Consider the following 24,847-nt stretch of genomic DNA (forward strand, 5'->3'; position numbering starts at 1 on the left):
TTGGCACACCTGCCAAAGAAAATTGATGATGATCGTAGATGCTGAGAGCACAAAAGATTCGCGATGGTGTTGACAAAAACAGGTGATTTCCACCAGAACACAAGTCTCAAGCTGTGCAACCCAAAATGCATCATTATTTAGATCATATGTACAAGCAGTCAACGATCCCAAGTAACAAACATTCTAACTCTCAGTTGTTTTAGCTGAAATAACAGGTTTCATATTCTTATTGCACGACAACAGAACTCATGGACACAAAGGACCGTCACCAGAATTAACAGAAGCCTGAGATAACACACATCTATATACCAAAACGTCCAGGAAAGTTTGGCCTCGAAGTTAAAGTGGCTGATAACGGCCACCAAATGATGGAGTCGACATTACCGATAGTACTTCAGTTACAGAAGCCATGGAACTCAGAGCAGCCTTAAGAACATCTTGTGAACACCCAGGCTTCACAATGCTCTTCACCTGCATATGAAGAAAGCCAACCAAAGAAAGGACATGATGAGATGGGACCATGTGACGTTGATAATTGTAGAAATTCCAGTAGGAATGTGATTATTGGGATAATTAACTATAGAAAGCCTTGAAGCATGTAGAAGTCATTGCAAAGTGAAATGATAAATGATGTGAAATGCATTAAGCAACATGATGGTTGAAGAAATGTTGTAATTCATTTCCGGAAACAACATTATCGCTTCTGATGTTACTTCAAGTTTGTAAGAGACTGCTTTATTGATATAGCTTTATTGAAGGAAAAATTGAATGTTGCACATAAATGGGCTCAAGAAAATGAAAACTGAAATAAATTCACAAAACCCACTAATATATATGTCATAGTGGTCTCGGTTGGTATGAAAAATGTCACTTGTTAGGAACATATCAACTCGGAAGAGAAAACGGAAGCAATTGTAATCATAACGCGAACCTTATCTAGGTATTCCTGGAGCTTCTTTATTCGGCCCATGTAATCTTGATCCTCAACAGAGAGTGTGTAGGTCTTAACATCAGCTCCTGGTCCTTCAAATTGAAGTGGTCCTGGGTTTCTGTACAAGTCATCCATCAAAAAGCTCAAAGCCTTCTGTCTCAACAACCTGAAACAAGAGGCAAGAAGATACCAGACAGTTGAAGTAGATTACAAAAGGTAGTTGTGTAGCTCTATCACTGATAGATTAGAAAATCACACTCCAATTGTCAGATGGACCAAATTTACTGCCTATCCTTGACAAATTTCAGTATAACATCTATAAGAGTGTAATGTGAGATAACGATGATCAGTTATTCACGATGATTGTATAGATTTCCGATAGAGCCACTTGAGTACTTTGACCTTGTTTGGTTGAAATGCAAAGTAATGCAACTTAGGGACATCAAGGTGTGATCTTTGAAACATACTCGTAAACTTTTCCTTTCAAGTCCACTGTAGAGGGATGGATGGCAGGTTTTCCTATAGGAGTGGCTCCAGGTCCACGAGAATATCGCTTCACAGTCATCATTGCCTAAGTGAAACCAAATTATTTATTCAATTTGATCTACATAAATAATTGATGTTTTCGACATGCAAGGATTGCAAACAATGAAGACCATACCGTAAGTGGTGCAGCACCACAGCGCCATTTGTTCACAGGATGTTTCAAGTTTGTTACAGTGGCCATGTATCCATTTAAACCCGCTGCTAGGATATGATAGCAGATGTGTCCAAGAACCTGTATATCAAGAAAAATTATTTGTTGAATCATATAACCAAAAAAAAATGGGGGAAAAAATGCAAAACACACAAGTTGGCACATACATATGCATAGTCGGAGTCGAATTTTGATGGTAAAGATCCACGAGCTTGATACCCAAAGAAATGGCAGATGGCATTGAATTTCTTCCCTTTATATATGCCTTCTTTCTGGAAGAATAAGAACCATTTAATACTTTCAAGTTAAAATCACAACGGCAAAGGAGCTCATACTAAATTAAGGAATAAACAACTAATATACTGATGTGAATTATCAGTGCAACTTGTAATATCATCAGCCAAGTGACATTCGCTTAATGGGAAGTTCTTGAAACTATGCCACCATCAACTGTAGAAGTTGACTTACCATCCTTCTGTTCATTTCTGTTTCAACTAACTGTGCAAAGAGCTTCTCTGTTTCAATCTGCAGAAAAGAATCATTAGGGTTAAATAAGAAAACATTAATAGGAACCTTTTCTTGTTTCCACATATAATAAGATGTACCTGGGACAACTGGGCAGAGTCATCAGATTCTGGATGAAGCAGCAGCTGCATTTAAGAATTTCTTATGGTAAGATTAAGAACACAAACAATTTGCTCTCATTTAATTAAAGAAGTAGGAAGAACCTGTTTCCTAATAAAGGGTGGCAAAAATTCAAACAACGCAGATGCCCAAGGTGAAAGATGAGAAGAAATATTTTCAGTTAAAATGCCTTGGTTGTGGAGACCGTGAATTTCCTGGAACAGTCACAGCCAAATATCATAAAATTCTGGAGCATGTTCAAATAAACTACAAGTTTTCCACGTGGCGATTATTTCTATAGATGTTGGTGAGGATGTCGTTTATTGTGGGAACAAGGAACTACCTGTAGAAGAGCATACAATTCTGGAATGCTCTCAATGAGACCCTCAGGAATGAGAATGACACCATGGTACTTCTCTGGAGAAAAAAAGGTGAGTTATCAGAATAGGACATATTAGCCAATAACCAAAGCATATTAAAATAGTCCCACCTTTCTCTGCCCTGGCTTGAACTGCATCACAGATTTGCTTTGTAATGTCAAAAATGGTAAGTTTTGACAAGGCCACCTCCTCTCCCAAGATGAGCTGACAATGGATAAATCAAATGAATATATAGCACTATTAGAACAAAAGCCTGCATGCATCTCTCCTCGGCAATAAAAAAATTTCCTTACTAATCATTATTAAATAAGCCAACAAGAACAGAATTTCTTATGGGGACAAACCATATTCGGATGACTCTGAAGTGCACACTCTAAAGCCACATGAGAAGCTTTGCGTCCCATCAGGCGAATGAAATAATAATACTGCAGCAGAGTCCATTAGTTGATAAAAGTATCTAAAAGGCAAATATTCTTATTACATAATTGAAATGTTGTACATTTCAAGCAAATATTTTCTGACTAAAAGTCACTGATGTCTTTTCAAGTAAAAATAATATTTGGTTAAAAAATGATTAACTGCATGAGCACCAGCAATAAGTGCCAACAATTTCCATCATGTATCAGAGCGACACATATCAAAAGGTTTTAATATCAAAAGGAAAAACCAGTTCTTTTTTGTTTCTTTTAATTTTTTTAACCACAATAGGTTCCTATCTGGTCTTGCTAAAAGCCTAAGTAAACCGAGTTATTTCATTATCATAACTAATAGATATGCTATCCTTTTTTTTCTCCTTTTCTAAGGCTGTAAGATCATTCTTACCTTCTCTGCAGACAGTGCATCGATGCAGACATTGCTTATTAGTTGCGAATTAACCTGGAATTGAGAAGTAGCATAATAAGCATCAAATTGTGAAGATTGAACCACACATTTGTTATGAGCTTACATGAGGCTTACCCTGCAAACAGTGTCGAATCCAACATCGGTCTCAACAAACTGATTCTTAAGATCCCCATAAAAAGTAACAGGGACGCCAACCACCTGTTCACATTCTATGTTTGTAAATCATTGGAAGAAACCAATATAAGCATAGATGGAGAAAAGAAAACACTTTATATAAATTTTGTGTAAAATGTTATCATTTAGATGTCTGGTCACCAAAAAGGAATATAGTCAATTTGTATATGGATTGAGTCATTCAACAACAAATGAATGTAAAAAATAATAATATATGGAAAACAGAGGTACCTTTGTTGGACATTTGGCCTCAGCAAATGTTTCTGCAAGCTGAGCAGCATCTGAGTTGGATGTGACTCCTTGTGACATAAGCAATAAGGATTTAGTAAGAAGGTATACACACAAATCTGAAAAGATACTAGAAGTCTTCCGTGGAATCATCAAGTACCTCCAACAATGACAAGACCATCCAATTTCAGATCTCGGCAAGCAGTCAAAGCAGCATTTACTTGCTCAGTTGTTCTGATTTGATCCACAGTCCGGCCTAGCAAATCATAGCCACCTTCAAAACAACAAACAACTTCTTCAGATCAGAACGATCGATGAGCTTAATAAGATGAAAATAAGATAATGTAGCTAAGTTTTTGCACACCTTGATTTTTATAAGTAGCAAGAACCTCATCTGTGATTTCCAGAGTTCTCTGTGCAAATAGACCTTCAGTGCCACCTGTATCAAAGTGATGGAAAAGGAGTTTGGTTTGTATTTATCTCAACTGAGAAGCCATTAGCTTATAATTCATATAAATTAACCTAGAAAGCCTGGCCTCATACTCACAGTAACTGCTTATAGACGGACAACAGCTAAATGAATCAGAATAAGTTAAGAAACAGCACAAACAAATTTGAGGATCACAGACAGGAACTTTCATTTCAAAACAAAAAGACAGGAAAACTTCACAAGTTGCTTTCTTGTCGAGAATTAAACAATTTAAATTAACAAGGATCAGTAAAGGCCACTACCTATATTCATCCATCTGAAGTACCAGGTATGTCCGAAATGTATGGTTCATGAGAAGCACAACTTATGTGCACACCACATAAAATTACATGCATGAAAACCGGAATGAGGACCAACCCCAAATTGCACATGTTATTTATCCCCAGTTTCATGCCCTTTCTTTCTTGCTCCCTCTTTTGTGCTAACAACCACTTTGTCCAACAAAGCCAGTCCATGCTATACCACTGACTGGCTGGAATATGTTATGAATAGATGTTGAAATCCTCTGTTGATAAGTGAACATACATTTCTTTTTTCTGTATAGCTGAATGATGAATTTGAATTTGCTTGCAAAAAATGTTTCTTGACGTAGACACTGTAGAAAAGGAATGCTTCATGATGAGAAATGCTTACCAACAAAACCAAGCAAAATACTGTCGGGGTTGTGAATTTTAATAGCACTATAAAGGCCCCATACAACGTTATGTCCTCCTGGTGATTGCCTTCCACAAAATACCACACCAACCCTGCATTTCGTCATGTGGAACAATGAATGCATCAACAAGAGAGATCAGATGAAGAAACTCAACTTCATAACTTGAAGAGTAATACAAGCCCATGCCAAAAAAAGGGACAATAAAAATTAAAAGTATGGATGGAGCCTTGTCCTAACCACTTAAGCTTTTGGGATTACTGAGAAACCAATTCCAAGTCTTATCATGTAAGTAGCCAACTCGTACAACATGTACACTCTATTGGTTAGAGTAATATTAACTGTGTTTAGAGTACATGTTATTTTATATTTCGAGACACTGATTTGTTATGGCGTCACAAACGTTCGATGGGAAAAAGAAGATGACATCAATATGGCATGCCGCTATTTAAATGGGGAAAGTTCAATGATTCTCAGACCTGAGGAAATTGACAGGAAAAGTAGTGTGTATCTTCCATCCTATGTTTGCATTAATGTTGTACGATAGCTTTCCAATGTAGATTTCTGTGTATGGTTCAAACTTGTATCTACAGATATTAATCAAGAAAATGTTGCACACTAAGCATACTGTAGAAGAGCTCATATTCACGAACTTCATAGGGGGATGCTCCGTAATGATCTGGGCATCAGGCACCTTGGCTGTGGCCCTCAAGAAATGAGCTAATGGCTGACCAAATGTGTGCGGAAACGCCCGACCGATGACATGTTCACTAGATGGATCTGCACAGGTTGTCGAATCGCCAAACTCTACCCTCACCGTAGTGCCCTGTTCACCATAGAGGAAACAGACGAGTTTACGGACTTGATCCAACAAAGGAAGCACATGTAATCCACATGAAGATCCCAGAACAGGCAAAAAAGATCGAATGTATAGTGCAGGAGGAACCCAAATTAAGCAGTATTACACATATTCTGCCAGATTCATGAAGCAGCTAAGACATTTCCTCATAAGCAGAATATAGGGTAGATGAAATCATGATTAGAATTAAACTGATTTCAAGAAAAATATCATCTTCGAGCTCGATCATCCCAATAGACCAGCTAATGGAAGGGTTTACTCAATTTGCACCTATTATTACCCGCGGATGAGCCACTGAAAAAGAGTGGGGAAAGGAATTGCATCAAACTCCACAACGAATTTAACCCCCCTTAAGTATCTTATCTTGTAGTACCCTTTCGATCCCCCAAAGGCGAAAGGGACACAATCCGCCATCGAGCAAACATCGAGCAGACTCGCAACGGAAGAAGAAACGAAAGGAAACGTCGTCAACCCTCTCCAAAAAGGCAAGAAGAAAACTGGTCGTAATAGCAGTAGAAGAGGACGGAGAGAGACCTGGAGACAGGGAGGGAGCTCAGGGTGGTACTCTGCTCGCTTCTTCTGGAGCTCCGACAGCTCCCGAGGAACGCCGAAATCCGACTCCATACCTTTCCTTCACCTTGCAATCTTCTGCCCCTTCTCGTTCGCTTCCTTTGCCCTGTCTGTGCGCGTAGGAATCCTTTTTAATATCCTTCCGCATTGCGTCAGTGTATATATAATTGTCGTCATGTACGACGTGGAGGAGACCCGAGAGTGGGTCGCGGGGACGAGGTAACACTAACCGCGGGCGATGGCTGGAAACGAGTCGCGACGCCGCCACCGGTTTCGCGACTTCATTGCCCGCCACGGGTCTGCGCGCCGCACTCGTGTTTGACGAAAATACCCTTCCCCCTCGGCGATGAGACTGCGTTGGGTTTCGCGAGAGGGATTGGATTTGCTGTTCCAAACTGGGATCAGAACCAGGGATAGCAAGATGGATTATAATATACCCTGCTGACTTGTCAGATTCTGATTGCTTAAGTCGTTATAAATGGGCCGGGCCGGGCCGGGCCCAGGCGAGACTGCATACTGTTTTAAAAGCAAACAGCCCATCAAAAGGATAGAATAGATGGCGTTCTCCTCTTACGTCGGTGAGCTTACCGTATGACGCCCTTCTCCGGGTCAAAAAACCGTAGGCAGTTGCTGATGGTTTTCCCAACCGTGGCATCGAGCCATATAGTTGACCTCTCTTTATCGTCTCCGGTGAAATGTATTCTGCTCACCTGCCGCCATACAGCAACAGGTGACCTCTCTCTTTATCGTCACTGGTGAAAATTATTCTGCTTACCTACCCATAGCAACGGGGGAAGCACCATGGTTGGTTCTCTCTCAGTTGTTATTCATCAGCAGGCTTCTTTTTCTATGCCATTGACATGTATGTAGAGCCGAATTAGGTCTAAGAGTATAATTCCAAGCATCCTCGGAGAGAGGGATAATGATTCCATGGAGAAAAGAAGTCATCCAGCAATTTTTATAAGCCGCCTGTAGCACTCTCCTGTGAGATGTTGGAACGAGGGAAGACTTTCTTTCGAGCATGGATTGGTTCGGTGGTTCCAATCGAAATCGAATCGGACCAAAATCAAGATTGTCAATTTCGAAACTAATAATTTAAGAACTAAAATCGATGATTTCTATTTAAATCATTCGTTCGATGATTTAAAAAAAATAAAAATAGAAATGAGCGATCAAATAATTGAGCCTAATGATCCATACCTAACCCAACGATTAGCGGAGAGTCAAATGACCGGTTTACCTCTCCCAATAGTCATATTAACAATTATATTTCAAAAAAATATTATTTATAATTTAAAAATATTAAATAAAAAAAAAAAGAAAAAAAAGATTTGCTCATTCTAATAGTAAATAATAGTTAGTTTTGAGGGATTTTAGGAAAAAAAATTAAAACCCCTATAAATATCCCCTCTAACTCCTCGGTCTTCCTCTGATTAAGTACTCTTTGAACACCGTTAAACTCTCGTACTATATCTTTTAAACTATGTATGATTCCTATAAGCGGAAGTCACCACTTTGTCATTATGAAGGCTTTTGAAAATCCAACTATGACAACTCAAGAAACTCAACACATTAACATGGACTATCAAAGTCAAGTCGGACATCTTATATATGTCATATGCAATTATCATGACTAAATTTTTAAATTCAAAGGAAGAGGGTATATAACTTTCGAAAAGTATATTATGAAGAATTGTTCAACACAACCGATATGGAAAAAAGGCAAACATAAATTTTTAAGTACATTACTAATCCCACTTTTTATCTTTTTGTTGAAAAAATTTATGAAATATTAGCTAGATTAATTTTTGCTAAATATTTATCTTTTAGTTTCGATGAAAATATCAATTTTGTTGATTATTGTCGGGAGGCTTTGAATCCCACCAACCAAAGAGTTCCTCAAATTACTTATACTCGTATTTTACATAATCCCTATAACAAAAAAAAGATTTATAAAATAATTTTTAATTTTTTAATGATTGTATTTATATTCGCGTTGATATTTAGAGTGATTACTAAGAAATGTATTCTTATATAGGAATCACTTGAGATCCAATTGATAATAATTGAACCATTCAAAAAATAAATAAATTATTACTTTTAAAATTTTTGATGAATGACATACAATCAATAATATTTATAGAATAATAAAATAATTTAAAAATATTATTTAATTTTTAAAATATTTTCTATTGGTTAATATAATGTAGTGGCAAATACTACTTCTATTCCACAACTGATGTCAACCTGTTTTTAGTGGTATCTTTTTTCACATTAGATGTGTTTGGTATGTTTTGGATTTATGCATACAAGAAGGTCTTAGATCTTTATAAACTTTTTCTCCTCTCATTAAGTAAATTATTTCATTCTTATGAGTCATTCACAAGTAATGAAAGGGTGGGCCAATTTTTATAAATTAAATAACAAAATATTCAAAAGATTTCCTAGGATGTTCATACCCGATGTAATTCTATGAATTGCTTAAAGATTTTTTTGAATATAAAAAATAATTATGTACTTTTAATATTACAAATAATATTAGGTAAGTTTATATTCATTGCGTAAAAAAAATTAGAAAATTTAAAAATTTTTAATAATGCAACATATACTTCATCTAATGTTTATTATCCTATTACCCATATATTTTTGCTTGTATATATTAATGTTGTTAGAGCTTTAGAAGAATATTAATATGATAATGATTTGAATGTGATTACATTGGCTATAAAATCAAAGTGAACAAATTATTTTTTAAAAAATTCTACTAATTTATTTAGTTGCATGTGTTTTTGATCCTCACACCCTAGATTATATAGCTTCAATAATTATTTAACCACTTATTATGAAAGTTTAGGAGTAGATGTTATATTGGTAATAAAATTAAAGAAATAAAAAGATTGGACATTAACTTATATGTTCATTATAGTGTTAACTATAGTAGAGAGCATTATACATCTGAAACTTCTACATCTATCGATCAAGTTAGCGAGAGTTGTAAAATCTTCAAGGGTATAAATCTATTATTATTATAATAATAAAATTAAGGGGATCATCCGACTTGAACTCCAAGTCTGATATGTGCTTAACAATTTCTTTTTGAGTTTGATGATAGTACTATAGGTATGAAGTTTCTTATTATAGAATGGTGGATGTGATACATAATATATTTAATTTTGATGATGATCACAAGATAAATACTAATAACTCTAGTGTCGATGTTAGTTATGGAATAAACTTTTAACATAAGTGGATAGATTCTAAATAAAACTCAATCAATGATTGAATAAAGACAATAAAACAAAATCAAGCAAAGAGATTATCCATCAAGATAAAACATCCTATTCGACAAATCAATCGAATGGATGATCGAAATATTCAACATTGAAAGCGATTGGATATTTATAATTTTATTTAATTTTATAATGACTCTTTTAATATCATTACACATTTACAATCATTATAGTTGAACATCCTTTTTTTTTCAAATTTTAAAAATAAAATTATAATTTTATCATATTATAAATTATTTTAATTAAAAAAATTGGTTATCAAAATCGATTGAATCGAAATCGACTTTTGTTGGTTTGATTATGATTCTAGATTTTGGAAAACTAAAATCATCAATTTTGGAATTACGATCGACTCTACGTTCTTGTGTATATATTCATGGTGTGGTCGTAACTAAACAAGCGTAAATTTTTGAACTGATGTTTAAGTGTGATGTATGTTTACCGACGAGACTCATTAGTTTCTAACAAATGCCTCGATCCCTCAACATTTTTGCTTTCAGCTTCGATGTGTTAACCCAAGAAGTAGCAGTAGCTACGTGCTATAGTGAAGTGTTTTCCCTAATCATTCATTTTTATCAATAATAATTAAATAAGGACACGGCGGTGGCTACAATTTTCTTAGATTGTTCTGTTGTTGGCTTTCTCATTCATTTAAATACTTGTACTGCTCCATCATATTCATGAAATCATACATCTACTGGTATTGTAAGCCGTCACTCCCGAACAATAATATTTGGTTTAATCTACCTTTGTGTCGGAAGAAATCAAGTTATCTTTTCCTTCCTCTCTGCAGATTCCATATGGAGCAGCTCGTTGTTACCTCCTCGGCCTACTCTTATGGTTAATGTCAATCTGTGACTTTGGTGTCTGATGAGGTTAACTTTTTCATGCTTATATTTGGGGACTCGTCTATATATAGTTTGTCGTTATGCTGCACAACTTCAAATTTTTAGCTAAAACAAAGTGAGATTATTATTGATAGAAAGAATATAAGATAAGAAGAATTTTTCTCAACATAATAGAGAGATTTTCTTTTGAAAAATCTTATCTGCTTGGGAGAAAAGCAAATCGCTGCTACAACTGTTACGGCAAAGAGGGCTGCTACGACAACGACACTTCTCGCTCGAGCGAGATGCGAGAACAAGGAGGAGAGATCGCTAGCCGAGGAGCAGTTGCGAGGCTACGTCGACTCTGCTTCTACAGGTAGAGGCAGAGGAAGAGCGACGGTAAAGAATATCGTCGGCGCAAGGAGGAGAAGAGGGGGCGGTGTGGTGGCCCTTGTTCAGCTTCGAAGGAGGCCGACACAACAATCCTGGAGGACGTTCATGGAAAACGTTGCACTACTTTGAGATAAAATCACAGTCGGTGGAGTCCGACGGGGAGACGGGTCTACTTCGAGATGTTTAGAAGTGACCTTTACGTTGAAAGCTCTGATACCATGATAGAAAGAAAAGAAGATAAGAGAATAAAAGATAAGAAGGATTATTAAAGAAATTTTATTGAAGAAAACTTTAACTTGAATGCATTAACATATCCCTTCTATCCATTTAGTATTAGTAGTAGGTGGAATAGAACATTCGTTTTATATCATTTAATTGTTTTCCAAAACTTTTTTTTTCCGTAGGATAGAACAACTTCTTTCGAGTGATTGCCTTTCGTTTAAATTTATGCTTAAATTGGTTTCAATATATCAGCCTCTTGAAGTAGACAGGCAGCCCGTAGATCCTCTTGCTCACGCTGGCAATCTTGGTTGTCCAAATGTGGATTGTTTGGTAATATATGGAAAGGAAATAAAGATCCAGACTTTTGGATTTCATTGCCATAAATTTCCTATTACAGCTGCTACCCTTTGACGTGGACTCCCTCATCCTTGTTTCTTTCTTTCTTCATACTCCAACTCGGAGCTAAATGGAGTCATCATCACACCTGCAGACTACAGTCATCATCATCAATCGCATGACTCCTGTTCCCATCTCTCTCTTGGAAAACAAGAAGAAGAAGAGACGGACAGGTGCGCGCCAAACGTGGTGTGCCCCCACAGAATGGTCATTCCAGAGTAGTTATCTATGATAACCAAGGGCGGTGCATTTCATGGATTCATCACTGAGCTCAGACAGTTTTTTGTTGTGATCATGCTTGAATGCAGTCGATGGATGCAGTGGAATTGTACGGCTAAGAGACAAAGAGAAGCCGAGAACAAGAAATGGTGGGGCTAATCTCCAGATCCAAAATTTAGAGAGCGCATGAGCGGCTCTATCAAGATCGAGAGGGGTTCACCCATGGCACCCACCCACCACGCGCATGCACGTTGGTGGATGAAGTAGTGCAATGCAAGCAACGAAGTATTCCTCCTTCAATCCCATTCCCGCACCACCACCGCCGCCGTCACATCACCCAGCTCTTTCAATCATTAACACCGCAGCTTCTCTGATCTCTTCCTGGGTATAAATACGCAGGGAGTAAGGACGATGAGATGATGAGACAATGGCGTTCGCCTTGCAGAGGACCCTCTTGCGGGGATTACTCAGCGTTGTAGTTGCCGTCTCTCTTCTGATGCCATGCGCTGCTGCTGCTCGTGCTGATGAGCACCTGCCATCGTCGCATCATGAGAACACCACCATGACTGACCTTTTCCGAAATCAAGCACTTCTCCGCAACAGTGTCATGGACTATAAGGTTGACACCCGAGCCAGCTCTGGTGATAATGGCGGAGGAGGCGGGGGTGGCGGTAATGGAGGTTTTGGATGGGGGTGGGGTCGTGGTGGTGGCGGTGGGGGAGGAGGAGGTGGGGGTGGTAACGGCGGCGGCGGTGGAGGTGGCGGCAATGATGGAGGCGGCGGCGGCGGCGGCAAGGGTAGTGGTGGTGGTAGTGGCAGAGGCAGAGGCGGTAGCGGCAGCAGCATTGGTGGCGGAGGTGGTGGCGGCGGAAGCGGAAGCCGTGGTGGTAGTGGAAGCGGCGGTGACAATGGCCACGGAGGAGCTGGAAGCGGGAGCGGAGGTGGTAAAGGTAGTGGCAGCGGCGGTAGCAGTGGTGGAGGAGGTGGAGGATGCGGAAATGGTGGTGGCAGTGGCAATGGCCGTGGGGGAGCTGGAAGCGGCAGCGGTGGCATCAGCGGTGGAGGAAGCGGAATTGGTGGTGGCAGTGGCAACGGCTGCGGAGGTGGTAAACGTGGTGGCAGTGGCGGCAGCGATGGTGGAGGAAGCGGCAGTGGTGCTGGTGGAGGTAATGGTACTGGTGGTGGAGTTGGTAACGTAAAAGGAGTAAACAAAGGGCACGGGAAAGGAAAAGGCGGTGGCGATGGAAAATGTGGTAGAGGTCATCATGGGAAAAGAGGTGGCGTTGGCCATCGAAAAGGCAGCATCGGCGGTGCTGCCACTCGAGGCGGCAGTCGCGGAGGAACCATTACAGAGGGAAGGGAAGACTAAAACCACAGTAGCATTAATTGCTTCAACAAGCAGTGATAGCCTCCCTCGTCTTACCATCATATCACGACGATATCGCCATTAACTGCTGCAGCCAAAGCTTCGTTCGATTCGCAAACCGGAAGTCATGCGATTTGTTTTCTCGTGTGGTAGTGCGTTGCTTTCTTCGTTGTCTGTTGTAGTGTGGGTTGCAACCATGTTAACGCTCCTAATCCAAGCATGCATAGAGACGTGGAGTCTTTAAAACCAGTTCTTCTTCCTTATATCAGAGAGAAGAATAAATATTATTTACTTATAAGATATTAAATGGGTAAGAGAAAAAATTAATAATACTGAATTTAAAATTTGATATATTGAAAAGTTAAATATAGAAATAATGTATGAATTATTTTATATAATGATCTAAGAACAATATTATAGATGTAAAAAAATTAGAGATAAAATTATAGTTCTAAAATTTATAAAAAATAAGATATTTTGAATGTCATTAGTACATATGCCCCTCAAATTGGATCGAATGATCAAGTCAAAAGAGAACTTTAAGAAAATTTAGATGATATCATTCGAGGAATGCCTATAATAAAAAAACTTAAAGAAAAATATATGGTGAATACTATATGTGGGTTTTGTTTATAAAAAGATAAATGAAGATAGTGATATGATTTTGGATCTTACAATTTTGTATGATTTTATGGGTGCAAACACTCATTTTAAGAAAAGAGATGAACATTTAATTATTTATAAAAATAATCACAATCGTAGTCAAATAGATTTTTTTATTACTAAAAAGGTATATAAAATTATTTGTAAAAAAATTATTGTGAAAGAGATAATTTCATTTCTTGAGGTAATGTATATATATATATACACACACACCAGAAGTAAGACTTAATAACGTGTTAGTTGACCCATTTTTCCACCGAAAGGACGGTAAGCGCACCCAAAATCTACCAAGTACTTTTTCTTGTATCCACAACCTATTCTTCCCGTATAATTATAGCATTGCGAGCCATATATTCATGTAATAGTTTTTTTTGAATGGAGAGCACTCGTTACAGTTTTTGTCCTTTTAAGAATCTCGTTGGACCACAAAACCTCAGCAGATTTCAAATGAACTGTTTTAAAGATAAAATGGAATCTCAGTTTGTGATACGATTCAACCAGAAATAATAGGTGACATTTGATCACACTTATTGACGAGGACAAGAGAAACTATAAGAGAATTAATAGTGACTTGTGCACTGTCTTCCGTCTTCCACGTCCTGTTGTTATAGGGATCAGCTGTTACGGGTATCAACGGCAACTGAAATCTGTTCACCGCGATTGAGCATGAGGGTATTTAAAATTGCCATCTTCCATCGTTATTAATATTCTCGGGTGCCCAAGACGTAATTGGTAAGCACACCAAGTGACCGCAGCTAATATTTTGTAGAAATTTGATCTTTCCGAGTTGTGGCGGCTAAGAGGTATGTGTGACCAAAACTGCTCCTCCTGCTGTCTTCCCTTTTGGCCTTTACGAGTGCGGTCACCGAGACCGAGGATAACAAAAGAATGCGTTGGTCCTAAATAAAGCTGGTCCTCCTACTGTCAGCTTTCATTCTTTACGGAGAGAACTGCCATCACACCACGCGGGAGGATCCTAATAATCTCTACTCTCAGAAGAGCACTAAATTGATTGGAAATTAGTGCATGGTGCAATGGGTTGTCGGACTTGTACCAATCGATCTTCTCATCGAAATCCTTTTACCGGACAAATATCTAAACAACGCAGGATTCAGCGACTTCAGTAGGGGATTGATTGGACACCAATGGCTGGGACCAGCCACATGTTCAGATTGGAACGAGGGAGGCGACAGCTCCTTCTAAACGAGTCAATCCCAACTTTAGCATCTAATGGCAGGCGGTAAACATTCAAAACTCATACGTCAGCACTCGATTATTTCATGAATTAGAAAGAGTACTTGAGATACTGGATAAATGTCATGCAGAATATGAGAACAATAAACTGTTTCGAGGACCAAATAACAAGCACCCAAAACCTGAAGAAGATCGACTCTAACAGCGACGCAATCAGGAAATCAACATAATTCCGTCTTCAGCTCGGCCCAAGAATCAAATTTCAGCGATTGAGTTGATGGCAGTAATGCATGTACTGGGACGGCATGAAAAATATAAGCAGCAGGACCAATTTGAAGCGAGGTAGATCAACACGAGATAATTGGCCCATGTGACATTCATAACAAAATGGAGTACTGGAAAAATATTTAGCCATGATCAGAGACAATACCTGTAGTAAGTGATCGATCGTTACGAGTCCCCCCAAATTCTCGTCTCTAAACTCTGCAGTGCCATCCAACTCTTCGTTGAATCGGTACACGAACAAATAGCAGGCCATGTAAGAAAGCCACGGCAGTAGTATGATGCGGATCAATCGGTAAAGGGAAGTTTATGACCTGGAAAAAAAAAAAGAAGACAATTTTCGCCAATAAATTAGTTAATAAATCAACCACTTTGTTTTGCCGGAAATAAAGTGCAGAAGCACCTTCTTAAAGGGGGTGATACCCCAAGGATTATCGTGCTCCTCAGGCTGACCAGAAATGATCAAAAAACCTGTACCATCTGACTCAACATGTACCTATGTACAGCCACGTAGGAGTTTATTAGTGCCCAAAATTGGATTGGCAAACATTCCCACAACAAAAAGTAATTTTGCAAACAAGCTTGAAGAAATAATCAATCTACAAAAAAAGATTCAAAAACAATGAGAACAGGCTGCATAATCTACCTCTCCAATCATTAGTCCTGGGACCAGAACATACACGTCATAGCACTCATTCTGTGGAAATAAAAATCAAAGCACTTAGTAAAGTCAATGGCTCCATATGCTTTTTGCTTTTGAATATCTCATCACTGCAAATAGAAGTTCATGCAATGGAATAATGATAAAAAAAAAAAGAATTAGTAGCATGAACATACAGTTTGCAACACATTAATCTTAACCCAGTCCGCAGGGGCACCAAAGTCAGCAACCTCTACAGTCTTTCTGCACATTAAAAACATAATATGTCATCATTTACTAGCAAAGAACAATAAGCAACCAAAAGACTCTGAAAGAGCTCATGTCAAAATTCCAGCAAATTAAAAGGATATAATAGTGGAATATAGCACATTCTTATCAACTCTAAAAAGTAAACTATCATATCGCTAACAGAAAAAAAAAAGATAGTCCTAGAATCTTATTTCACTAACTTCTGACTGTTCGAATATGCAATTAATATAAGAGAAGGCCATTAAAATTTTCACAAAGATGCTGCAACTACTGTTTTCTACTTATTGGCAATAGAAAATTAGCATTGGTCATTTACAACAAACAAGTTTTTATCAGGACCCAACAGAATGTGCTAATCTTTCTCTTATGACTCTCGTGTCATTTTTCTTCCTCTATTCTCAACACATGTTTTGTATTCACGCTTTTCTTTTTTGACTTTGCCTTGTCTGTCCATTTTTTTAATCAAAAATTTCCTTTCTTTCAAGTTTCTTCCACCAAATTCATAAAACCTTATCCCTCAGAAATCTGAAACTAGGATTTGCATAAGTTGATGAATGTTGATGTGGGATTTTGGTATTCAGGTATCACTTCGAAGGGTATAGCTCAGACAGGTTAAAATAACTTAACCTACTTCAAAGTTCAACCTCAAACCAAACATTCTTAGAGGTATTATACAGTACAGCATGAAAATCAGCTACTTTTCAAGACAATGTATACAAATTGTACAAGCAAAACCTTGAAAAATAAAAATAAAAATCTCAACTTCAAATGTCAGGTTGTCCGAGTGTGAAGCTATCTGGGTACTGGTTGCATGGTAGTTAATATTTACCTATTGCTATCAGCTGTCAAATGGGATGACACAAAAAGGGTGGAACTAGAAAGGCTGTGATGTTGGTAATTCGTATGGTTGCTGCAAAGACAATGTGATCAGGTTTGTCCATGTAACATATGACAGAAACCTGTAACATGATTCTCACCATAAAGCATCATATTATGTGCAATCTTTGAGACATCGATTAGGAAAAGCTATCAAACGACCCAAGAAATGGAACTACCCAGTGTTAAGACTGAGCGTGTGTGCTTGCTTGAAAAAGTGAATTGGCTCAACTACAAAGACAAACCCCTAAATGTTGAGTACCTTCATTATCTTCATTTGATACCAATAATTGAAAACTGTAAAACAATTAAAACCATTTAAGGAATTCAAAATGAAATATACCACACAAAAGGGAATTTTTTTTTGTATTTGAAAGTAGTTAACAATCAGAGAAACCAATTCAGATCAGCAAAAGGAAAGCCTGAGGGTCTTTCCAGGTTCTCTAAAATTTTGCCAAGACAAAGTACACTTGAAAAGTACTGGATAGTTTCTAGCATTCACAATTCTACATTTAATACACAAAAAACTTCAAATCCTTGTGAAGTCATATACATAACAAAAGTCATATTGAGAAAGAAATGGTATGAATATTTGAAAAACAGACTTAACCGTGGATTAACAAGTGTTTTCACAACTTTTGCTGCATGCTCTTGGTAAGGTTTTCTCCTCTTATACGGGCCTACACAAAGTCTAAAAAATAAGTAAATAATGGTTTTTTTAGTTAATTAAAAGGGTTGTAGAAAACATACCAATGCTTTTACCTTGTTCATCCTCCCTCAGAATAGATGAATTCCCATCCTACAAAAGAAAAGGTGTAAGACATATTACCTTAGAGAGTAATATTTTCTAGAAGGTTATGTTACTCTCAGAGTGAATTTTGTCACTCTTTAATGACTTGGATTCATCTTTAGATCTTACTTAAGTATTTGAATTAGATCACTGAAATTGAGACAGCTAATCAGAAAAATCATGGATGCTGTCTTTAAACTTGTAACATACAACATGAACTTTGGCTTCAAAATTGTAGTTTTCTAAATCAATTTTTCTTATATATACATCCAAAATTAGTAATACAAACTCTGGCCTGTAAAACAGAGTTCATGTGTTGGTTCATCATTTTGAGTATAACAAAACCACTGGGTAATAAGCAATTAAGTTTTCTTCCTTTTGACATGGACCTCAATTAGCTCATAGTGGTAAATATGCATTAACTGTTATTGTGTAGTTTTATCCACCTGAAATGCTGATATCTCAAATACAGTTTCCAAAATCAGCTATCAATTTAATTCAAATTATCCTTTCATCCTAGCCCAACTAAATTATCAAATAGTTCAAGCAGAGGTCAATTAAGTATAGCTGTGTGCTAGGATTTGATTAAATTAAATCTATTTATTCTGATAACCAAAAAAATTCTGAAACAAACTCAACCATGCTAAGCTCATCGATCCACTTTTGCTTATAGGCAACTTTTAAATCACAGAATTGGAGATATATATACCTAGTATTTTAAAAGACCTTTGATACATTCTCATTTACTAATTTGCATATTCTCCCATTAGTCAAGTTCTTTCCCAAAATTCTTTAAGTTATGAAATTGAAACTGTTGATACTATCTCCACTATAAGAGACTTAAAAGATTTCACTAACAGCATTAAACCAAATTTAAATTTTATCCTAAATTTACTTGGTAAAATTATTTGTCACAATTTAGCAATTTGAGATTACAATTGTGCTCATTAGAGGGATATGACTGAGAATTTGATACTAACTTCACTATAGCCTTAAAGAATATCAGTAATGTTGTGACACCAAATGAGAATTGTTTCCTAAATCTACAATATGAGATCATTTGTCTCAACTTTAGCACTTTGAAATTATAGTTAGGGTCATTTGATGGATATGATTGAAAATTTTGACTATTTGTTCAGAAGTTTGTTAATTAAGTGATGCATTCCATATTGTGCTTGTGTTGCTTTTTTGAATGTATTGTACTAGTCTCCAAAAACTAGTACCTGATTTTATTATTTTTCTTAAGAGGTTTGTCCACTTCATTTACCCTTTAGTACTTCACAAAATCACAATGTTCTATCTTTTACATGTTTTGTTGTCCACTATTCATCAACTGACATGCATTTGTTACATGTTTGACATAAACCATGTCAAAAGAATTAAATAAATTGAATATGACTTGTGATTTAAAATATGCATGAATCTTGTATATAATGCTTGCTCTCTTTCAGGTCCCAAGGACGGTAAAGATACGCACAAATATTCCTTTCATAGGTTTAACTGTTCAACTTTTACATTCAGAGAAGACCTGAAAAGAAAACAGTACCTGATTTTCAAACTTCATAAATGATGGAAGATGTATAAAGGGATTTTTACGTTGACCAGTTCGGGACTTATGCTTCTCATACTCAAGGAGCACCTGTATATGGTAAGGTTAAACAAGAAAAAATGATGCAGATAAAACAAACTCAACAAACTGAAAAAAAGCTGGTACATGCATAAATATAAGAACAAATAGCATTAAATGCCAACATAAAATCCCATGATTGTTATCCATGGTACAAGAAACAAGATAATTTAACATAACCATGCTAGTACTCATTGCTGAAGATTTATGCAGCACCGATCCTCATCATAAAACTTAAACTAGGCAACTGACTCATTGTACATCAACTTGATAATGATTTCCTTAATCTAAATATTACTTGAAATTCTGAAACACAATGCCTGTAGCCATGGGCTAAAAACTCGAAGAAACATTTTTAATTACTATAGTAAAAGATGGGCATAAAAAAGATGCAGGAGGACTAAAGATTTGATGTGAAAGCCCTCGAGTGAATAAATTAGAACTGTGAGAAACCATATTTACTTTATAAGCTTATGTCTACAGATCCACTCCTATCCTAAACTGTGCACATACCATATGGCATATATGACCATCGAGAAGCACAAAATAAGAATTCCAAATTGACCATTTTCAGCTTTAGCAAGTGTCGTCAACCTTTTTCAAATAACAAAAATGAAACTATTGCACAGGCACGTGTTTGCTTGAAAATATACAAAAGCAACAAGCCCCAATGTCCCAACTGCCATGATAGTTGGGACTTGGGACATTACCGCTTGTCGTTGTCACCATTGTGGCTGTCATTGTTCTTGCTGCTGTAAATATAGATTTCCAGGGTCTCAGATATTAAACCTCCACATATAAGAATTTACATACTTACAAATATTAACATATAGTAGATAACAAATTATAATGAACATCTATCTAATGCACATATAACAAAATACATAAAATGTAAAACATGGTATTGCAGAAACCTACCAACAAGAAATTATGTTTTTGAGACCTCATAACGAAAAATATGCTGATCTAAATTTTATGCAAACAGTTTTCTGAAATTTTATGCTTAAATATCAACAAAATAGTTTCCTTAACAGAGAGCCCTGAGATTGATAGAACAGCTTTCAATCATCATGAAGAATTCCTCATTGGTTAGCCCTATAGATGAAGTTGAACTACTAAAGACATGTCAAAATGGATGACAGAAAATTAAAATAATATAATGAACCAAGATTAGAATTGCATGTTCATTTAATGCATTACCTTCTCATAGAAAGTTCGGAAAGACCAAGACACTGTTGCACAAGTCCTGCATAAGTAGTGGCATCTATTAATAGATTCTCCCCCAAGAAAAAAAGAATGCTTCTGTAGCTGATCATACTAGAGTCCTAGACAAACATTGTCGCTCATGTTTTCCATGTTATCCTTGGCATTCAGCACTACATAATGTTCATCTAAATGTTTCATTCAAAAGATGCTAATAAAGCATAAGCTTCATCCATGTTTTCAACTGTGGTTTGGTTATAATAAAACTTTATAACCCAATGGTCAAGAAGGTCAGGAAAGAAAATTCTTCCAAATTTCTTTTAAGAAAATGTAGCAATTAAAATGAACAGTCAAAGTTAAAAGGACACCTAATGAACAACCAACTGATCATTTAGATCCCTCGAGACAAGTATATGATAACAAAATAAGATACAGATCACCGTATTTTCCTGTTCTTTTTCTCTCAAGTCCTAATCCATTTGTCTACACATGGCACTGGAGAAATATAATTGAGTGACTTCCTTAAGTCATACAAAGTCCAGTATCATACTTCATTACAAGATTACAATACTTCAACTTTACTATTAAATCATGCTGCTGCTACCTTTTGCAATCACAAGGTTTCAAAATTGTATTCATAGCAGTTGTTTACTTTAGTTTTATTTTGTCTCAAACTTCTGCAAGAAATACCAGGATACTTCATGATCATCTTATTATTGCTTTCTGTTTGTAAAATCCTATAGGAAGGAACAGGAACCCATCCTTTGATATGTAGGCACGCTAGATAAAAGATGATCCCTAATGGCATACCAGATTACACTGAGGCAGCCAAGGTGGTCCTTGTCACTCAAACAGACCTGACAAGGGTATCATAATTGCTCTGACCAGTTGCGATAAAGTTTTCCTAATGTTATGGACATCGAAAGGGTAAATGAATCAGTGGACCATAGATTTCTTCATAAATTTGTGTCATCTGATTCTCTCATGATCAACAATTTACAAAACAATTAAAAATAATAACAAAAACAATATAAGTAAAGAAAAGGTCTCACTTGGGAGGCTTGAAAGTCAGTCCAACCTCAGGCCAGAGCCTACATTGTGTCACCTATAAGTTTCAGGTCAATCATATCAGTACCAAAATAGTAATAACACGATTCCTAAATATCCACTCACATTTAGCAAAAGAATGAACCTGATGGTTTATAATATACACAGCATTGCTTTATATGGTTTGCATGTCCTATTCTTAGAAATTAAAGAGCATACTATGAGGACGTAGCAAATAAAATGGCATATGTTTCTGGTTACTACCATTCATCTTCTTGTAATTTCTTGGTCATGAGAGTTTACTTAAATGACAAATTCTTTCTTTCTTGAAGTGTGTTGATCCATGTAGAGATCACCAGTTAGTGTAAGTCTAGTTCTGTAAGTAGACTGAACACATCAATGCATCCCTCTGCTATATTTCATAGAAGGTGTTACGTTGATCAGACTCATCATCAAACAGCAATTCCAATGACACTAACCATAGCTGAAAGCGATCAAAGAGATAAAATTGTTAATTGTTAATATTTGATGGAATGACATGCAACAAGCTGTATTTTCCAACAGTTTATTTTTTTATTGTTTCTAATAAGCCTTATCATTTTTACTGCCAATAAGTTCCTAAACCAACAAGACTTGGGGTAATTTTTTATTTAGATATTACAAAAATATTTTTAACAGACTTTGGTACATTTTAGGTGGGCTAAAATTCAAAACTTATCTAAATTTTTAGTAAACTGTTACTACTCCACTTGGCTAGTTGATTGTTATCGAATACAAACAAATCTAGCTAAGAAAAATCTAACAACTTAATTAAAATCGGTTGAATGTAACTATTGCTAGAAGCATAGTTAGAATCTTGAATAATGTATTGAACTATAACATTTTCTTAATATAAATCTGAATTTTTTTACAAGTATGTCATGGTAACCTTCTTCATCTACCTCTTGTTAGATATCGTCCTAATTATAATCTCTATCGCCTCTACCATGGCCTCCCTCACTCTTTATTTTTTATGTTCTACCTACTCTACATGTGGTTGCATCAGAACTTAGTTCACAAGACCCATTTCCAACATCAAAGAAACCTGTTTATATATAATGATTTAACAGCATACTTTCCTCTTGTCTAAGGTTAGATGTCTAATAAATGATGGAGAAGAGTTGTAATAGCCAACTTAAAACATAAAAAAAAAGATATTGAAGAATAGCAACAACTAAATGAAGGGTCCCTCAGTGCATGAGGGTCCTATCAAGACCCTGGGACAAAAGAAAATTCATCAAGCAATGAGCGATTGTTGGAAGAACAATATATCATACGTACCAGTTCATAACCACCCAATCTACTTACTATTCTCCACAACCTGGCAGAGAAAAATTCAAGTGTTGGTCTGCCATTTGAGTTATGCACAAAAAAAGCAAAAATCAAACGTAATGACACAGGTCTTACTTGAGACAATTCAGTGTTTGTCCATAGAATTTAGGTGGTCTGAACACCATCCTCCTTTTCTTATAGAAACTCACCAGCTCCTTCAAGAAAGAAGCTTGTTCTTCGTCAGATCCAGAAAGATTGCCATCAAAGTAGGGATTAAAGGTAGATGACTGGGTCAAACAATCTCCTCCAGTATTTTCATCATTCAAGTAGGTTTTGGTGTGATTATCTTCTGCATGAAGTTCCTTCACATGTGTCATTACAGATGCTGTCTTATTTTCTAGCAGTGTAGATGGAGAACCTAAACCACCTATTTGATCAGAACCAGTGTCAATTTGAGTCATTGTCACAGTGACCAGACCATCTGTTTGTTTGTTCAAGAGTGTCTCATCAGTTTTCTTCTCCAAGAGTGCGCCATAAACTTGCTTCTCGGTCAGTGTATCATCAGCCTTATCAGATATCTCAGCCAAATTGTTTTCTGCAGAGGTCTCAACGGATTCAGAGTTACAAGCCTTCACAGACAGCTGAGAGCTCTGCTTATCTGTATCATTCTCCTTCAGTAATAAGTCCCTACCTTCAACCTCTACTTCAGTCTCATTATTTTCAGAGAGCTCTGTCATTTCTTGCTCCAAACCAACCTCAGCCATTAGCTCAGTCATCGCCGACTATGTAGTTTCTCAAGGGCAGAATGTTCCAACATATAAAAAAATCAGCAATAAACCTTGACAGCGAACAGATAAATTTAACATGATCCTATTTCTTGCTCTAATATGCATATCAAAATATCTTCAGGAGTTCCATTTGCAGCCTTGAGAAAGAATGATATCTTAAATCTTGAACGTAATGCACGAAAAGGTAAGCGCAAAACCCTACTGATCCCAGTGCTTCGTTATCGCATCAACGCGATACATTACCTGATCCCTAAATGATCACAAGACTCGAAACTACTATCCCCTAGAAATACATTCTGATACAACAAAAGATATCGTAGCCTTATCCGATCGAACGGGTGAATATAGACAAACAATTGCAATATGAACAAGTAATTCGAACGGAAGAAACCTGGTTAACGATCCACACGGCCACGCCTTGAGACGCCCACAGCGGAATCTACCCCGAGTCCCGAAGAAAGACGAGGGGAAGACGTATGCCTGCGGACCAGAGAAGCAATATGAAGAAGCTCTACTGGCGTCCAGGGTTTTGGAGCGAAGCCTTCGAAATATGAAAGGGGAGACCGACCGAGATCATATGACCCAAATGCGGGATACGATACAATCACCGTAAGATTCTGTTGCGGGAGCTTGCGGGAGTCTGTTACAGCTGTTCCTGTTCATAAAACCCGTTATCCGCTTTAAAACCCGTTATCCGCTTGGATTTTCTTTTATTTTACATGTTTTGAAAGAGCTGACCACGGCGTGACAATACATCCGAAGAATGGATAATTTTACAAATACTTTCGTCTATTATAGCACTTGAACCATGGTGAACACAGCGATTTTGAACTACATTTTTACACGTTGCTACAGACGGTAAGCTCGCCAGAAGAACATGCCTCTTGCAGTTTTACTGAAAATTTTACACAATTTGTGTCAGATTCTCTCTGACACATTACTGCTCAAAACAGGCCACTAAAAGTTTTACACTAATCCCCCTCATCACACAAACT

General features: G+C 36.9%; 3 protein-coding genes across 4 annotated transcripts; 1 reads left to right on the forward strand and 2 right to left on the reverse strand.

Moving 5' to 3' along the window:
- Positions 1-106: 106 nt before the first annotated feature.
- LOC103977933 (pyrophosphate--fructose 6-phosphate 1-phosphotransferase subunit alpha) lies at positions 107-6,585 on the reverse strand. Its single transcript, XM_009393594.3, has 19 exons — positions 6,413-6,585; positions 5,673-5,845; positions 5,001-5,113; positions 4,242-4,316; positions 4,038-4,151; positions 3,881-3,948; positions 3,590-3,673; positions 3,455-3,508; positions 2,977-3,057; positions 2,743-2,836; positions 2,596-2,669; positions 2,357-2,467; positions 2,234-2,278; positions 2,097-2,153; positions 1,796-1,900; positions 1,593-1,709; positions 1,399-1,502; positions 932-1,097; positions 107-471 (listed from the first exon to the last, which is right to left on the reverse strand). Exons 1-19 carry the CDS (start codon positions 6,500-6,502, stop codon positions 340-342), a joined length of 1,857 nt encoding a protein of 618 aa, XP_009391869.2. The 5' UTR covers positions 6,503-6,585; the 3' UTR covers positions 107-339.
- Positions 6,586-12,222: 5,637 nt separating this feature from the next.
- On the forward strand, positions 12,223-13,410 carry LOC135633896 (glycine-rich protein DOT1-like). Its single transcript, XM_065143872.1, has one exon. The coding sequence runs from the start codon at positions 12,223-12,225 to the stop codon at positions 13,162-13,164; it is 942 nt and encodes a 313-aa protein (XP_064999944.1). The 3' UTR covers positions 13,165-13,410.
- A 1,700-nt stretch (positions 13,411-15,110) lies between these two features.
- On the reverse strand, positions 15,111-24,397 carry LOC135632907 (AT-rich interactive domain-containing protein 3-like). 2 transcript variants are annotated; one of them, XM_065141767.1, is made up of 13 exons: positions 24,244-24,397; positions 23,200-23,846; positions 23,074-23,113; positions 21,759-21,811; positions 20,704-20,749; positions 19,423-19,515; positions 17,837-17,885; positions 17,697-17,766; positions 16,138-16,204; positions 15,947-15,997; positions 15,704-15,796; positions 15,449-15,614; positions 15,111-15,313 (listed from the first exon to the last, which is right to left on the reverse strand). In XM_065141767.1, the coding sequence occupies exons 2-12, from the start codon at positions 23,838-23,840 to the stop codon at positions 15,495-15,497; spliced, it is 1,323 nt and encodes a 440-aa protein (XP_064997839.1). In that variant the 5' UTR covers positions 23,841-23,846; positions 24,244-24,397; the 3' UTR covers positions 15,111-15,313; positions 15,449-15,494. The 2 variants fall into 2 exon arrangements, with proteins under 2 accessions (XP_064997839.1, XP_064997840.1); XM_065141768.1 differs by having other exon boundaries at positions 23,200-24,397.
- Between the last annotated feature and the right edge of the window lie 450 nt (positions 24,398-24,847).

This window comes from Musa acuminata, chromosome BXJ3-3 (assembly GCF_036884655.1).
Source record: "Musa acuminata AAA Group cultivar baxijiao chromosome BXJ3-3, Cavendish_Baxijiao_AAA, whole genome shotgun sequence".
Classification (NCBI taxonomy): domain Eukaryota; kingdom Viridiplantae; phylum Streptophyta; class Magnoliopsida; order Zingiberales; family Musaceae; genus Musa; species Musa acuminata.